General features: G+C 41.1%; 1 protein-coding gene across 1 annotated transcript in view; it reads left to right on the forward strand.

The window, feature by feature from the left end:
• Positions 1–18,734, forward strand: part of LOC122815427 (extracellular calcium-sensing receptor-like) — a 257,829-nt gene that overhangs the window by 52,016 nt on the left and 187,079 nt on the right. The window contains exon 5 of the mRNA XM_044087915.1: positions 11,424–11,640. Coding sequence (XP_043943850.1) covers positions 11,424–11,640 — 217 coding nt within the window. The remainder of the gene's footprint in view (positions 1–11,423; positions 11,641–18,734) is intronic.

Consider the following 18,734-nt stretch of genomic DNA (forward strand, 5'->3'; position numbering starts at 1 on the left):
CCAGCAAGCACACATGGAGCATGCAGGTAACATGGCATATCTGTAGACTACTGTTATCTGTATTAGTAGATCATGCATATGTGAGATGTGGAGTGTGTCGTTCAAAGATGTGGAGCCTGTTGTTGTGCAATACTGATCATTTGGAACATAATCTGTAGTCCTGTGAATGTAAACTGTTGTTATACTGTAAGAATGCAAACACACAGTAGCAATGCTACAGTTGTGGCCACTGACAAGCTGTCTCATCTCTATGTAGGTCCCTCTGGGGTGACATCAAGGCAGCGGACAGATGCTGGTGAGTGTGCTCTACAGTTATTATTGTAAATAAAAAGTGCATGTCATAGTTTAGGTGTAGGCCATGTACACATGTAACACACCTACCCATAATGCATGCTGTGCATGTTTGGTGTAAGAGCAATCACATTTCACTAATGTTATTATCTGCCTCAAACACATGCAATACCCAGGCCATCTCAAATGAATGTGGCTAGACTGTAGTGACCATTGGATAGGCACAGTTGATACTCAACATGCACATAACATACACATCTATGTCATACACAGAGCATTTTAACATGCTAAACATAAAGGATTCCCAAACCCTCTGTAAAGACACACTCCAGTATCCAAAATCTCATCCACACATTACACATAATATACCTGAGGGGTAGAGGCCTATCCTGGGGCATTTAAACACTCTGCAACACACTACACATTAATGTCAGGGAATGCTCCTTATTGGCCTCCTTACAAACTCACATAACAACCGGTTGGGAAATGGTGAATTTAGCCAAGGTAGTACAGTTCCAGCACAGCATGATTAGTGCTGGTTTGTGAAACATTTGTAGCCTTGAGTGACCACCTGATGCTTCATGATGATGACCTATGGTACTATGCCCCATACAGTTATTGTAACCGCAGTACTACACATAGCTGTCATTGCTGCACACCATAATGATGCATGTGTGCACACATATGCACCTCTAAACAGTATGCATACCAATCACCATTTCCACAACTGAAACATATATGTCTTGTGATGCTATTGAGTGTCTAAGTCATATGACACATATCGGGTATATGTAGTGTTTAAATATGCAGTTGTGTTTTAGCATGCCATGTCATGTATGAGACTGGCATGTCCACAATATGATCTACACTCACCTTAAGTACCATACATTGGGTATGTGGGTGAATGGTATTCCATCAATTATCCATGCACCACTGATGATTTTGTGTGAATATTCATCATGCATGTGGTAAAAATGTGTCCACAATTATTTGTTAAAGACACAGAGGCTGTAATCAGCATTGGATACCTATCTGACACACAGATACACATCCAGCAATGGTATGTACACCTGTGAGTTATAATGCACAGTACATCACCGGGTTATGAATACCTGCACAGCAATGTTGTGTCCATGTATGCATTGTGTTCCAGGGGGAGGGCCATCACCTAATAACAAAACACATGCATCAAAGCCATGTATACAGTTAGTAACAAGGACTGACTACACTTGCACTGCATGCTGTTGAGCAACACATGTCCTGCATGCTGACATGTGTGATATGACTGTTTTGCTTGTGATACTGTACCCCACCATCCCCTGCTATTGTGTATGTTCTGTGATTGCTGGTGTTGTGTGTGTCTGCTTTCGGGAGGAGTGTAGTTTTGTGTATGTGCATGTGTACATTTGCGCATGTGCGCATTTGTGCATGTGTGCATGTGTGCATCTGCGCATGTGTGCATGTAGTCTGAAGTCATGTTCAGGTCTTAAAGTGTGTTTCCTGTTTTCCTCTCACAGGTGTCGAGGTGGGGCTGGATCAGTACAGAAGGAAACCTGATGTCACTGAGATAGACGGTGATGATGAGGATAGGTGTGTTGAGGCACAGGCAGGTTTGTCAGGGGTCTGTTGTTGGGACACCAATTGACAGTACACAAGTCTCCACCCCATCCATGCACACAGTCATACTGCCTGTATATCCATCATCACCATTGCCCTTAGCTGAGGGACAGTGTACGGTTGGCACTGGCCAGGACAGTGTGGTATCTATGGCACAGCAGCCATAGCCAGATGTCTGGAATGGTACCACATAGGCAGATGACCAGGGGTTTTCATCAGAGCACTGCTGGTCATCATGCCCCTGGCAGACGTGCAATACCTCTTTCTACCACACGCATGTTCCAGGCTGTCATGGAGGCACAGACACGAATGGAGCGGTACACCAGACAGGGGCTAAGGGCACAGAGGGCTCATTACACCTCTGTAAATGACAGTATCCATGACCTAGCAGGTGCCATACGTAACTACACTGAGGTCATTGATAGACGTTGGGGTGAGACATTGGATGTCCTCCACAATGTCATGTCCATGTGTCAGGACAGTGCAGGATGGTTGAGACGTCGATGTGGACGTATGCCAGCAACATCACCAGCTGGAGGTAGCCGTGGATGTCCAGCAAGTCACAGCTGCTCCCATAGTGCCAGTACCAGCCTTAGCAATGTTTGGGGGGCTGTCCATAGACTATCCTAGCAGACCACGTGCACGTGGCTCTGGACAGTCCCAGCAGGGACCTGGATCCGGTGGACATATGTCAACCTCTTCAGATAGTACCCAATCTGGATTAGCACCTGATACTGTCTGTAGCACACCTGCCAGGCCCAGGTTCCATATCCGTGGCCAGAGACGGTGATCTGTAAAGCCTGCCAGGTACAGTCTGTAGCTGTCTCACAAATCCCCATATATGGCAGCCACATGGTGGAACTGTGTGCATGCAGACACACACACATAAACCAGAAACCTAGGGCAAACACATACCCGCACACATGGCAGCAACATTGGCCCATAACAGTACTCATGGCCCTCACACACACACTCACACACACATGTCGATTGTATGGCTCAGTGTAGGCCTCTGGCAAACCAACAACACACCCTGTGCATATGATGAAACCTGTGACACCTCCTGTCATCTGTAACATTGATGCAGGAACAGGCTAACATGGTGCTGATGCACAGGGTGACTTTAATAAAGTATAACAATGGTTGGATGTGTAGCATGTTGTCAGCAGTAAAGTGTAATGATATCCTTGAAGGTGTAGCTGAGCAGGCATGATGCATTAAAGCTGTAATTAGTAATGTTGTATTGTTTTCACCAGTGTTTATTCCAACTGTGTTTTGTTTGCCCATGTGCCACTTGGCTGTTGTGTGTAGTTGTGTCAGCATGCATTATACAGTGGACAGTAAGTGTGGGGTGTGTGCAACACATGTTTGCAGGTGTCCATTTGTGAATATGGTGGAGGTGCACTGTCTGCATGTACATGAGGGGTGGGCGATTGGCATAATGGTTAAGGTATTTGCTTTATAAACCAAAGGTGCAGGGTGTGATTCTCACATGGGGTAACTGGCTAGGCTTAAAAATGGCCCACAAAGGCAATTAGCCTAGTACTAATCTATGAACCTATGCATATTGGACACATGTGCAGGGTGACATGCCCTGTATTGGCCAGTGTTAACACTCCTTAGTTTCTATTGGTGGCCAGTGTGCATTGTACTACACACATTTTGGAACTTGAGTACACATGTGTGTGTATGACATGGGTTGACACTGTGCTGTGGGTGATGCTGTTGTTGCTATCTGTCATTGGTTTGCATTACTAAGGTTAACACTGTCCCAGCTGGATAATCCTTTAGTAATGCATACTGTTCACCTACAGGGTTGCATGGACCGTGCTATCACAAACACAAGAAATTCTCACTTATACAGTAAAAGTGCATTAGTCTCATGGACCCCTGCCATAAACTAAATATATAATAGAAGGTGTGAAGTTGTACCAAAAAAGAGTTACATACCAAAAAGGGATAACCTCTCCGGTCAGTATCATTGGGAAAATACAAGCCCTCATTAAACATACAAGGCAAGCTTCAAAATACAAAATGGCAAGGAATCCAAAGACAACACTAAACCTTTCTTTAGTGTTGTTTATAATCTACAGAGGAAATCTCAGATCGGGTCACAGTTAATGTAAATGGTCACAAAGTACACTTATCTGACTGACATTACCAATTTCTTGTCAGACAGTTTGAATGTGGATTTCACCACCCTGTCATTACACAAGGGCCACATTTCCAGACCTGAAGAATGTAAAACCTGATGATTCACAGACACTCTAGTTAAAACATCTCTTTATAAAAGTCCAAACTACAGTGGCAATGGTACTGGACAGTGTCCCTGGCTGTGTCATACACAAGCTGACATATGAAGTCACCATTCACCTAAACACTCTGTCCAGATCCAGCCTCTATACCGGTTACATACTTGTGGAATGACGCACGGTAATGGTGTTCACAGTCCACAAGGGTTGATCTACAATGTCTTCTTCTTCTTCTCCTTTCGGATACTCCCATTAGGGGTCGCCACAGTAGATCATCTGTTACCATTTCTTCCTGCCCTCTGCATCTTATGCTGTCACACCATCCACCTGCATGTCCTCTCTCACCACAGCCATAAACCTCATCTTAGACATTCCTCTTTTCCTGTTACCTGGCGGCTTCATCCTTAGCATCTATTTCACAATATACTCTGCATCCCTCCTCAGCACATATACAAACCAACGTAATCCTGCCTATCTGGCTTGGTCTACTAACCTTCAAACTTGGGCTGACCCTCTAATATACTTATTCCTAATCCTGTCCACCCTCGTCAAACCCAGTGCAAATGTTAACATAAATTGATTAAGGGTAGAACTACAACAGATCCTGGAAACTCTCTCCCTATAAGCCAGACAAATGTTATCTGGAAGGCTATGGAGCACAGCATTATGGAACTCATTAACAGAGACATTATGAACCTGCAAACACTGCACCATACCCACTTAGGTTCTCTAAAGGCCAGATCATGGCTCCTACACCTAGTAGACTTCAAGACAGTTAACAAGGCTATAGGTGAGTGAGGGGAGGTCCATACAGCCAAGCTATAGCTTGCAAGCAATTCATATCCATCCCACATTCTGGTATTATACATAACCTCAACAGACTGACCATAAATGATTGCTAGATGATGGATTGACAATTGACACACAGATGTAGGACACACAGTAACATTTGCAGCCTCCATGTACAATTCTATGCTAGTAACAAGTGGTATTCACCTGCACTCAGTCCTGGGACCACTCCTGTTTGGCATATAGCTTTCTTAGGTACAAGCAAACACAGTAGGGATATGTCTGCCCACGTTTGATGAAAATGCATACTGTGGGCTATAATTTATTCTCCAGATGACACACATCCTCCTAAAGGGTATCATAGAGACAGATACCTGGTGTCAAACTCATGCTGTAAAGCTATAAGCCAAAGAAAGCATAGTTATCCACTTTTAGAAAACAAAGTATCCCCAGAGTACCACATAGGTAGTAGCCCCCAAAATGTGGAACAGGTACTAATGTATACATAGAGCCATGTGTTTAGTCATCTCTCCTTTGATAATCACATTACCAAAGGGTTTTGGAAATCCCTCTGTGGAACACATAAGCAATAAAGGGTTCGCATGCAGATCCACAGAGGCTGTTGCACACCTATAATGATTAGTCATCTTTGCCAGACTTTGCTTGCTTTGGAACAGGTTTCAAATATACCTCAAGCATAAACCCTCACTCACACTCTTCAATAGAAACCGTGTTGAATGGATGTGAAACAGAAGACGTAGCCCAGGGATCACTGCAGTGACTAAGCTTGTCACTAGCATACAAAAGTGACCTAAGGTCTGGAAAGCGCCAGCACGCTCTGGCAAAGATAACACATGCATTCATGGAGAAAGCAGAGTACCCACCTATGAAATAATTTAGGTCACATGTATGTCTATGGCTTTGCCCCACAGCTACCTTACATGTGTAATGCACATACAGTTGTCGCTGTGATATGTCATACACTAGAAAAATCAAAACCCACCACATTGACCAATGGTGTCATACACCTGGAACACACACAGTCAGCAAGTGTGAGATTCAAACTTCTTCCTAACTACATTTTGATATTACAGCAGTACACATTTACACGATGAGCTATACACATTACTGAGATTTCACTTTTCCACAGGTATATTTGTAGGATGGTGACATCATCAGACTTGACAAAGATGAATATATCACTTTTAAGGGATGTGAGTAGTCTCCAAAGAGGTTGTTCCTCCCAGAGGGACACACACACTCACAGTTGGCAAGTGCAGGAATCAAACCCCTATCTAACTACATTATGATACTACAGCGGTATGCATTTACACAACGGGCTATACACATTACTGGGATTTTAACTTTCCGCAGGTATATTTGTAGGATGGTGACATCATTAGACTTGACAAAGATGAGTATACCACTTTTAATCGGTGTGAGTAGTCTCCAAAAAGATTGCTCTCTCCCCAGGGAGAGACAGACACACACACACACACACACACACACACACACACACACACACACACACACACACACACACACACAGTTGGCAAGTGCAGGGTTCTTAATCCAAACTAAGTACATCTTTACATTTCAGCAAGCAATATGGAGTTACAGGGTGCAATACAGACATTACTTGCTGACAGTTTGCCCAAAGTTTTTTTTCACATTTGCTAACCTCAGCAGGCTTATCATACTAGGTGTATTGTGAGTGTATTGTATGCATAGGCCATGACCATATCATATATGGGTTGATGCACCACATGCTGGCACACACAGGGTCAAACTGGTGGCTAAGCTCTGTCAACCCAATACTGGACAATACAGTCAAGAGGAGTAGGGTCATACAACCACAACACCAACAGTCTCACATAGACCCACAATATAAGCACCAGCAAAACACACACATAAATACACATTACCATACTCGGAGAATACAAATATTAATCTGAAAAAGTGAGAGCATCCTCCTAAGCAGACAAGCAAGCAATATGCACCTCCAAGCACACACCAGAAAATGCATGATACACCAAAGCAGTGTGCCTCACAGCAGGCCCTAAGGCAAAACAACATACCCAACACACTAGTAATAGGTGACTCCATAATCAGGTATACAGATGTTCCACTCACTCGGCTGGACAAGGGGAAGGTTACTGTCAGTTGTCTGTCAGGTGTTATGATCCGCCACATAACACAAGCACTTACATCACTCCAGAACAGGTACATATATGACGTGTTCTTTGTACATGTCAGTGTGAATGATCTGAGACATACCTCCCAGGACAACATGACAAGAGATATATAGTAGCTCTATGATCATGTAGCCCAGGCTGGTATGACCCTGACCTTGAGTAGCATCTTACCTTCACCTACATGATACTGCAATATAACAGAAAGACAATAAACTTCAACAATTGGCTGAGCTTCTGGTGTCATTCAAAGGGGATCCAGTCCTATCTGCCTGTGATGACATGATAGACAAGCCTCATTGCTTCGCTACAGATGGTTTGCACCTATCGCCCCTATGCTTCTGAATACTGGTCAAGACTCTTGCTGTCCCCATATTACCTTTTTTAGGCAAGGCTCAATGGTTCATAGGTAGGTACTAGGCTATTGGCCCTGGGGCCTATACAAGCCCAGCCAAAAAGGTACCCTAGCTTTTACCACCCAAGAAATTTATTTTCCTGTGACACTGTCGAACAGAGACACAAAAGTGATCCCCAGTGTGAATTTCCTATTTCCCATCCAATCATCAAGATTTTTCGTGAAGAGTGCTAATGAAGAGCTTTGTTTGATATTCATAGGTAGTTTGTTCCAGAGTATGGGATGTCTCTGTTACAGGAATATATCCCTCCAGCATGTTCTGTTTATTGTGGTGACAAGGTTTAGATCTCTAGAGAGTGTAGCTCGGAGGGATTAGGATTTCTTTAAGTGGAGCATGTCCAACAGCTCTGGGTTTGAGCTTTGTATGTTAGGCAGAGATCACCTCTGAGTAGGCGATATGTGACAGAGTAAAGATGGAGTTTTTTGAGACAGTCTGTGTAGGGCATGTGGTTGAGGCCAGTAATCCTCCTTGTGAGGTATTTCTGTGGCCTTTCCAGTTGTTGTAGATGTCTTGTGAGGTACATACCAAAAGGGGCGTTGTACTCTATAATCTAATGAGTGATGAGTAGAGGGGAACAATGACTTCCTTTTTTTCTACATAAGAAACCTTTTGTGATGAGGTGTGCCATGTAGAAGGATTTCCTGACTACTGTGGCAATGTGATTATCAAAGGAGAGACTACTGTCCACATGTGTCCCAAGGTCTTTTATCACACTTTTGGTGTTAAGTATACTACCGCCTATATTGTAGTTCATGGTTACAGAGCTTTTACCAAAGGGGATGAAAATGCACATTTTGGCATTGAGCTTCAGGCCATGGCTTTGACACCAAGCACCTGTCTCAGTGAGGCCCTTTTGTAGGATGTCCACATTGTTAGTAGTTTTGATTATGGCTCCTAGTTTGCAGTCATCTGCGAACTTCATTAGCCAAAGACCTTCTGTTTTAGCCTGTACTTCAGGGAAGTAGATACCAAACAGGACAGGACCCAGGACTGAACCCTGTGGTACTCCACTTGTCACTGGTCTAAAGTCGGATTTGGGGTCTGCTACTTTCACAGTGTGGGTTCTGTCAGTGAGCCAGTTAACAACCCATCTTCTGACATAGGGATTCATACCTAGTTTAATGAGTTTATCTATAATTCCAGAGTGAGGGATGGTGTTGAAAGCCTTGGCAAGATCTAGATAGGCTATGTGAACCACCTTACCCTTGTCTACGGCTTTGGTGACTGCTTCAAAGAAGTCTATCAGGTTTAGGAGACATGATCTGCGTTTAACAAACTCAAACTGGTTGGGGTCCAGAGTTTAGAGATTACCAATGTCTTTGTTTATAGGTTCTATGATGATACCTTCCATGGCCTTGCAGACCAGGCTCATCAGGCTAATGGGACGCTAGTTCCCAGGGTCTGTGGTGGCTCCCCGCTTGTGTAGTAGGATAACCGTCGCTGTGCGCCATTCAGCAGGCACAAAGCCTGAGGTGAGGCTATGATTGAACATGGTACTTAGGTGTGGTGCCAGTTCGTTCTGTAGTTCATGTAGAACGCAGCCTGAGATGTTGTCTGGTCCCATGGGTGCTGTGTTCCTGGCTTTGGAGAGTGTGGTTTTTACCTGTGCAGCCGTCATTACAGGAACTTTGCATTCTTCCGGTATAGAGATGGGCTCTTTCATGGGTGAGAGGGGGGTAAAGTTAGCAATGAACCTATCTGCCAGGATGTTGGCAATATCTGGGTCTGTATATTTAGTGCCATTGTGCTGTAACTCAAAGCAGATCTGAGTGTTGCCATTTAGATTCTTGACATAGCTATAGAATGCTTTGTGGTTGCCTTTAGAATTAGTGGTGATTTTGTTTTCGTAAGTAGCTTTGGAGGATTTTATCAGGGGATCGCAGCTTCTTACTGAGGCTGACCAGGGAGCTCCTCCACTCATGGGATTTTACTCTCTTTTGCAACAGTTTCTTCCTTCTGTTGTACAGTTTGTTTATGGCAGGGGACCACCAGATTGGCTTCCTTTTTTTGGAGGATAGCATCATGGTTCTGTTTGGGATAGCATGAGTCATGCACTCATGCAAGTGCTTATAAAGAGCAATTGTGTAGGATTCAGTAGTCGTAACTGTATTGTCCATCTGCATGGGTGTCATGAAGTTCACCACTTCTGTCTTAAGAAGCATGAAGTTGACTTTGGAGAAATTTTTTAACATGGTTTCCTTAATGGGGGGTGGGGGCAGAATGTGGATATGTAGGGTAATTAGCTTATAGTTGGATTGGACCAATGAGGCATTGACTTCAGGTGTAGAACACAGGTCACTCAGGACAAACCAAACCCTGTAACCAACACAAATAACCACAAAGTGAGCTAAATGCTTCTCATTGCCAGAAGTCTCAGCCTCCAAATGCACACACTCGAGGCACTACTCAGTATGGAGAATATTGATATCTGTGCAGTAACAGAAACCTAGTTCAAGGCTCCAGAGAGCACACCACCACTACCAGGATACTACTCATTCCATACCTTCCGGCATCAGAACCTGGATCATAGCACATAGGGCAGGGATGTATCCATATTCATCAAGGATACCTACACCTCTCTCTACATCCTCTCTACAGGATATGTACCCATAGAATGTTGCACAGCAATGTTCTTCCCACTCCTCAGGGGTGGGGCCACAAAAACCCCTTGGCATTCATGCTCTATGAGCCTGACGAGTGTGTTCTGCAAGGCAATGGAGCCAATCATAATGGAAGTCAACAATATTTTGAGTTTGAGGGTGGCTTGAATCAAAAAGGCAGACAAGGAAAAATGGGAATCCTTAAATGTGTGACCTGTTCACAGTGTCCACACATATACAATAATTCCTTTATAGAGATACAAAGTAGAAACAGGAAAATTATGAGTACATGTTTTTCTAATTGCAACACATGCGGTGTAGATTATCTTGCCACCTGCCAGATTTGTAACTCAGTTTATGTAGGGAAGATGGAAAGAAAACTAAAATTGAGAATCTATGAGCATTTTTATGAAATTAAAAAACAAAATGTAAATAATGCTTTATTCCGTCACAAACGAACATGTGAACAGGCGTCCTTTACATTTTTTGTATTGGATGTTGTACCCAAGGAGATCAGAGGGGGAATGTGGGAGGCCAAACTTGAATATTGTGAGTTACTTTGGCAGATCATTTTGGAAGCCACCAAAAGTTCAGGCTTGAATGATAAGCTTTCTGTTCTTCCAGTTCTCAAGTTGAGCTGTTAAACTGTAACTTTCCAAAAACCCACTACATGGCAGGCTTGCATTTTTAAATGTGTATAGTATATGTCAACACTATTGAGTTTATTTAACACTTTTAACATCTTTTTAACATTTTATATAAGGAAATGTCTACTATCAATTGTTTGTGATATAATGTCATGAAATATCACACAATGGTTGCTTATCTAATATTCATCTAGACATTTATTTTATTTTTAATGTTCAAAGGTTTTTCCATGGCAACACATACACAAGAAAAGATCTCCATTTGAATTTTCACAGTTATATAAAGGGTGAATTTCAATGGATAAAAATCTTACAAATCATTGTTTTTTGTATTAACAGGTACATATATAAACATTTAGTTTAATCACCAGGGGGTATTTGCATCTGATGAAGGTGTATAAAAACGTATTATTAAGTGGCAGTGTTAATGTAATTTGTGTTTCAGCATGCTTTTTTTCTTTGAATTGTGGAAATAAATATGTTTGCTTTTAACTCAGACTCGAGCCCTCATTTGGTTCTCCATCAAACTTTGGGACTTAGTTCTAGTTGGCTTTGACGTTCGCTTTCATCTCGCTTTGTGGTTTTCAGTTTTTTTATTTGATATTTATTTTAATTGCAGCTCTTTCATTATATGAAGAATGTTCGCTTTAAAAAACTATCAGGAGAGGAAGTATTCTTTGATGATAATGGTGAACCACCTGTAGTTTATGACATCATCAACTGGCAATTATCAGCTGATGGTAACCTGAAGTATGTCACCATAGGGACGTTTAACTACAGCCTTGACCTAGGTCCAACGTTTCAGCTCAATGACAGCGCCATTATATGGAACGGAGGTACCTCGGTGGTAAGCTCTTTACATATTTTACTTGCCGTTTTGATTAACTAGATAGTAACCACCACAAGGGACTAAAAACTGGGATGCTTTTATATTTAAGATAATACATTTTACAGTATTAATGAACTTCTACAAAGATAACATTAAAATATATTTTTTATTAGACTTTGCTACAGTGCTCATGAAGGTTAGGCTTGTAACAGGAGGACATCATGCTATAACGTACAAACATAGTGCATGATGGGAAAGGATAGGGCTGAGAAATGCACAGGTCAGACAGGTGTGCTGGTAGCTGTAGTTATTCACTCAATTAGAGTTGTAATTCTGCTGGGTACATGGTATGTTGGGACATTCATATTGCAAGAATCATGTGGTAGCATAGGTCACAACTTATGTCCTCGAGGATCATGTTCAAAGCCAAAAGTAATGGGGAGACAAAGGCCTAAAATCAAGGACAATTATTAAATATAACTCAATTTGCTCCAGAAGTCAATAGAGCAAAAGGTTTTACATCAACATGCTTTTTCTGAATAAGTATGAAACTGTAATATCTGACATTATTGACTGACTGTGATCTTCAGTGATTTACCAGAAAATCAAAACTTGTATGAACAACAGGCTGAAAACATATGGCAAAATCAGGGATGTTCTGCAAAATTTTAGACAGTTGTGAACACACAGACCCTATTGGGCATTACTGCTTGATTAAAAAATGGGGAACCTAACATTTCCACTCTGACTGGAAAACAAACATTTTCCAACAGGCTGTTAATGAACAAGTAATGCCTGCTGAAAAACGTCTGGCACTTCAAGGAAGTATATTAATCTGCTGTGGAGCTTGGACGGTAAGAAAGTTAACAGCCAGCATTATTTTATGCTTGTTAAGTAGCACTTTTGTTGTTTAGCGAATGTAAAATTAAAAGAAACAGATAAAAAACATACACATTGTGTGTGTGTGTGTGTGTGTGTGTGTGTGTGTGTGTGTGTGTGTGTGTGTGTGTGTGTGTGTGTGTGTATGTGTATTGGTGTGTGGCCATTAAATACTTACCAAAGTTATATTTTGGATGTACAATACTTTTGTTTACAACAGTTACTTATACTACAGTATATCTGAAACATTAGGTGGCGGAATTGTTTTTCATCAACAATATTATATATATGTAGATATTTCCATTGAAATATTCTCCAATATTGTGAATGGGATGTTAATTTAAATGAGAGTAAGATATTTGCCTTATCTTCTATTGATAGGGGAGTTTGTATACCTTTAGTTAAATAGTGCCAATAGGATACTTTAGGAGCTGTCCTATAAGCAATTAATACATTATATGCTGTTAAGTATGATAACTCGTTTTTTGTATTAGTGTTGTTATAGATAAACAACCAAGATATAAATTTAGGAGTAATTTTAAATGATGACTTGTTTACTGTTCTACATAGATCCTTAGAATATGTTACAACACTCTGCAACATTAGCCAATCGTTAGGTGTTAATCCATAGGCTGAGATTAAATTTTGTGTTTCCAAGACTTGTTTTTTTATACAATGAGACCAGCATATTTTCCCCATGAAGTAAAAATCTCTCTATGTACTTTATCAGGGAAATTTCTTGTAATTCTGAATGGAGTTAATAATGCAAACCAACGTTTTATATCTATATTCATATTGGCAAATTTCCTAAAGGCATCAAAAATATGGTTTATTGGGTTTAATTTGGTTGGTTTTGCTATATTATAGTGTAGATTTAGATTTATACTCAAATAGTACCACATTTTATTATCTTTACCTGTAACTATAAGATTTTTTGATAAGCCATTTTCATTGCTTAATATTATGGAATGTAACCATTTCCAATTAGAAGAATATTTAGGCTTTACCAAATCTATCGCAATTTTAAGTGTCGAAGTCCTTATGTATATTTCAATGTCTGGAAATTTTAACTCCTCTTGTTTCCAGTGTCTAATATGATGGGAATATGCCACTCTATTCTTCTTTGGATACCATAAGAACTTTAAAAATATATTTATGTAATTTTGTTAAGAAATCTTTTTTTCTGGTAATAAAATAAGAGCCTGGGAGATATATATACATATATATATATATATATATATATATATATATATATATATATATATATATATATATATATATATATATATATATATATATTACTTTAAGTAGTAAGACCATTTTTATCAACTGCAGTCTGTCTTCAAATGTTATAAACATATTGTTTCATTTGTTTACCAATGTTTTAATTGATTCTATGTTTGTATGATTGGTATTTAGAATCTCTACCATATTCATCCACAATACAATCCCAAATAGTCCAAGGTTGGAACTTGCTTACCAATAATATGATCTGTGGATACTTGTACCTCCTGTTTTTTATTTAACAACAGGAACTTTGATTTTGATTTACTAAAGTAGAGACTTGAGAGTTTTTGAAAGTTTCCTATTAATAAATCTACTTCATCCAATACTTCTTTAGACTTCGGTGAAATGAGAAGCACATCATCAGCAAAGAACATTATTTTGGAACTATATTGATCATATAGATATATCCCCCTTATTTTTGAGTTGCTACATATTAGGATTACAAGAATTTCTAGGCTGAATAAGGAGATGGTTACTGTTAGCTGCCTGTCGGGCGCCAGGATCCACCACATAACACAAGCACTCAGGTCACTACAGAACAAGTACAAATATAACTCTGTCATTGTCTATGTTGGTGTGAATAACCTGAGCCATACCTCTCTGGACTACATGAAAAGAGACATGGAAGAGCTCTCTGATCACATAGCCCAGGCCAGTATGACCCTGACCCTGAGTAGCATCCTGCCCTCACCAAGAATGATACCACGGTATAAAGAGAAAATTCTCAATTTCAACAACTGCCTAAGTTTCTGGTGTTATTCAAAGGGGATCCTGTGTCTGTCCGCCTGGGATGACATAATCGACAAGCCACACTGCTTCGCTAGAGATGGCTTGCACCTGTCACCCTTAGGCTTTCGAATACTGGCCAAGGCTCTTGTCACCCCCATAGTGCCTTTTTTAGGCAAGGCTCAAAAGACAAACCCACTGCCGTAAATAGCACAAGTAACAAAAAACTGAGGGTAGTGCTACCCAATGCCAGAAGTCTGAACCTATAAATGCACACACTCGAGGCACTCCTCAGTATGGAGAAAATTGATATATGTGCAGTAACAGAAACCTGGTTTAAGGCTCCAGAGAGCACCCCAGAACTACCAGGCTACAACTCATACCATAAATTTCGGCCACAGAACCCAAACCAAAATACAAAAGGCAGGGGTGTATCCATATTCATCAAGGATACCCACACCTCCAGGTTAGTGGCACAGCACGATGCTTCAGAGATCATCCACGTGCAACTAACAATGGGCAAAACTGCAATTCAAATTGTAGCTTGCTACGGATCACCCACCATGTCCCAGGACCCCCATTCTGCATTCGTGGAAACACTGGGAAACATAAAGGTCCTACCAAACACTCTAATATTGGGTGATTTCAATTATTCAAACATTAACTGGGAGAACTACTCAAGTACTAACTCCCTTGCCCAACATTTCCTAGAATTTATAAACTCAAACACTCTGGTTTAACTGGTCAACACTCCCACCAGAGGTGACAACATATTGGACCTGGTCATCACCAACATGGGTGACCGGTGTTCCACATCGGAGGTCAATCCCTTGCTGGTTAGATCTGACCATAAACAAATCACTTTGGATATCCACATTCTGCCCCACCCCCAGACAAGAAAACCACCGTGAAAAACTTTTCAAAAGGAAACTTCACATTACTTAAGACCGAGGTGGAAAGATTCAAAGCCCCCATGCTGAAGGATAAATTGTCCAAGCTGCAAAATTCTTTACTAATGCATTCTACGGGCACCTACAAGAATGCATGGATCATGCCATACCAAGCAAAACTAAGACTCACTCCTCCAAGAAAAGGAAACCATTCTGGTGGACTCCTGCCATAAACATGCTATAATGGTTGGGAGGGTGGCCTAATGGTTAAGGTGTTTGCCTTACAAACACAAGGTGCAAGGTTTGAGTCTCACTAGGGATAATTGGCTAAGCTTAAAATGGCTCACAAGGGCAGTTAGCTTAGTACTAACCTATGTCAGAAGCCTACAATAGAAGGAGGAAACTAGTACAGAAAAGAGTAAACTCCCAAGAAGGGAAAATATCCCTGATCAGTATCAGCACAAAACTATGATCCCTCATAAAATCATCCAAGGTGAGCTTTGAAAGAAAAATTGCCAAGGACTCCAAAGATAACCACAAGGCATTCTTTAGCTAAGTCAAGAATCTAAGTGGCAATGCTCAGATTTGCTCGGAGTTAGTGCAGAATGGCACAGAATGCACTGAACCGACCAATATCACCAGCATCCTGGCAGACAGATTTAGCGCAAACTTCACCCCCCTCTCACCCCCAAGAGGGCCCATAACCATACCAGAAGAATGTAGTGTCCCTGAAATCATAGACACTCAGGTTAAAACAGCCCTCTCCAAAGCCAAAAACACAACATCAATGGGACCGGACGGTGTCCCAGTCTGCATCCTACAGGAGCTCAAAGACGAACTAACCCCTCACCTAAACACACTTTTCAAACTCAGCCTCTCTACAGGTTACGTACCCATAGACTGGCACACAGAAGCGGTTATTCTGCTCCACAAGGTGGAGTCACAACAGACCCTGGGAACTATCACCCTATAAGCCTGACTAGCTTGGGCTGCAAGGCTATGGAGCGCATCATCATGGAACTCATTAACAGAGACATTGGGAACCTCCAAACACTGGACCCTACCCAGTTCAGCTTTGATAAGTGCAGATCATGCCTCCTAAACCTGGTGGACTTCTTTGAGACAGTTACCAAGGCTATAGATGAGGGAAAAGTGGTACACACAGCCTACCTAGAACTCGCAAAGACCTTTGGCACCATTCCCCATTCTGGTATTATAGACAAGCTCACCAGCCTGAACATAAACCCCTATGTCACAAGATGAGTTGCCAACTGGCTCACGGACAGAACCCACATGGTGAGAGTTGCGGGAGCTAGGTCCAACTCTAAATCGGTTACAAGTGGAGTTCCCCAGGGCTCAGTCCTAGGACCTCTCCTGTTTGGCATATACTTCTCAGAAGTCAGGCAAGCACAGGAGGACTATGGCTGAAAAAGTTCCAGACGACTGCAAACTAAGGGCTTTAATTGACTCTCTGGCTGACACAGACATCCTCCAAACGGGTCTCACTGAGATGGACACCTGGTATCAAAATCATGGCCTCAAGCTAAATGCCAAAAAGTGCATAGTCATCCAATTTGGAAAAAACAAAGTACCCACAAACTACCACATAGGTGGTAGTCCCCTAAGTACAGAAGATGTAATAAGGGATCTGGGGACCCAAGTAGATAGTAATCTCACGTTTGATAATCACATTGCCAAAGTGGTTAGAAAATCCTTCTACGTGGCCCACCTAATCACAAAAGGGTTCACATCCAGATCAAAAGAGGTCATTGTGCCCCTCTACTCATCACTCATCAGACCCATCATAGAGTACAATGCCCCATTTGGGATGTACCTTACAAGACACCTGCAACAGCTGGAAAGACCACAGAGGTACCTCAGCAAGAGGATCACTGGCCTCAAACAGATGCCCTATGCAGCTTGACTGAAGAAACTCCAGCTGTACTCGGTTGCATACCACCTACTCAGAGGTGATCTCTGCCTGACATACAAGGCCATGTCCAACCCAGAATTGATGGACATGCTCCACCTAAAGAAAACCTTTTCCCCGCGAGCCACACACTCTAGGGATCTAAACCTCACCGCAACAATAAATAGAACATGCTGGAGGGATAGTTTCCTGTCCCAGAAACTTCCCATGCTTTGGAACAAGATCCCAATCTACATAAGGCAGAGCTCCTCGCTAACACTCTTCAAAAGAAATATTGACAAATGGATGGGAAACAGAAAGTTTACCTCGGGGATCACTTCAGTGGCTGTGCTGGACAGAGGCACAGGGAACTAATCTAAGGGGGCAGCGAAAGCCAAAACATTCTGGCTAGGCTTATAAATGCCTTCGGGCAGATACCCTAGTACCTACCTATAAACCTATGAACCTATAATGCATACAAGACAGGCAACATGGGACATTCTTGCTAGTGTCTCTAGTGATCTGTATGGCTTCAGAAGTAAAAGGGCCTATTTTAACAAATGCTAAGTTATTCTCATAAACTTCCATTATAAATGTGATAAAAGAAACAGTAAAATCAAATATATTCAAAACATTAACTAGATAATCCCAGTTTAAAGAATCAAAGTCCTTTTCTATATCTAAACTATCAATGATTCTTGATTTTCTCTACTTAAATAATCAATTGATGTTAATATCTTTTTGATATTGTCCTGTGTTTGTCTATTATATATAAAACCCATTTGATCTTTATTAATTATATTGGACAGTGGGACTTTCATTCTATTAACTATAATTGACATAAATATTTTATAATCATTATTAAGCAAAGATATTGGTCTATAAGAATTGTAATATTTAGAGTCTTTATTTTCTTTTAAGGTAGAGGTAATTAAAGAATATCTCCATGAAGGGGGAATTATTGCTAATGACCGGACCTCAAGAAAGGTTTTATGTAGGAGAGAAGTTATATAATTGGGAAATAATTTATACATTTCTATAATTAAACCATCTATCCCTGGTGCCTTGTTAGATTTACTTTCTTTAATCCTGCCTAAAATTTCTTTTCTTGTTATTGATTTTTGCAACTCCAGCCTTAGCTCTTCAGAGATTTTTTTTTAATGTTGGGGGTTATATTATCTAGGTTGCAAATTTCATTTATACTTATTTCACTTTTATGGTGTTCTGCATAATGATATTTAAAGCATCTAACATGTCACCTATGTCTGAGACAGTCTTCCTTCTTCCTTCATGTAATATGCTACCAATATTATGGGTTTTTGATTGCATTTCAACTTTCAATGATAGATTATGCAGATGTTTTGGGGAAGTAGCATAAGAGTTTATTTTTAATCTTTATATGGCTAAGTT

The sequence above is a fragment of the Protopterus annectens genome, chromosome 1.part1 (assembly GCF_019279795.1).
Source record: "Protopterus annectens isolate FY-2018-M chromosome 1.part1, PAN1.0, whole genome shotgun sequence".
NCBI classification, from domain to species: Eukaryota; Metazoa; Chordata; order Ceratodontiformes; family Protopteridae; genus Protopterus; species Protopterus annectens.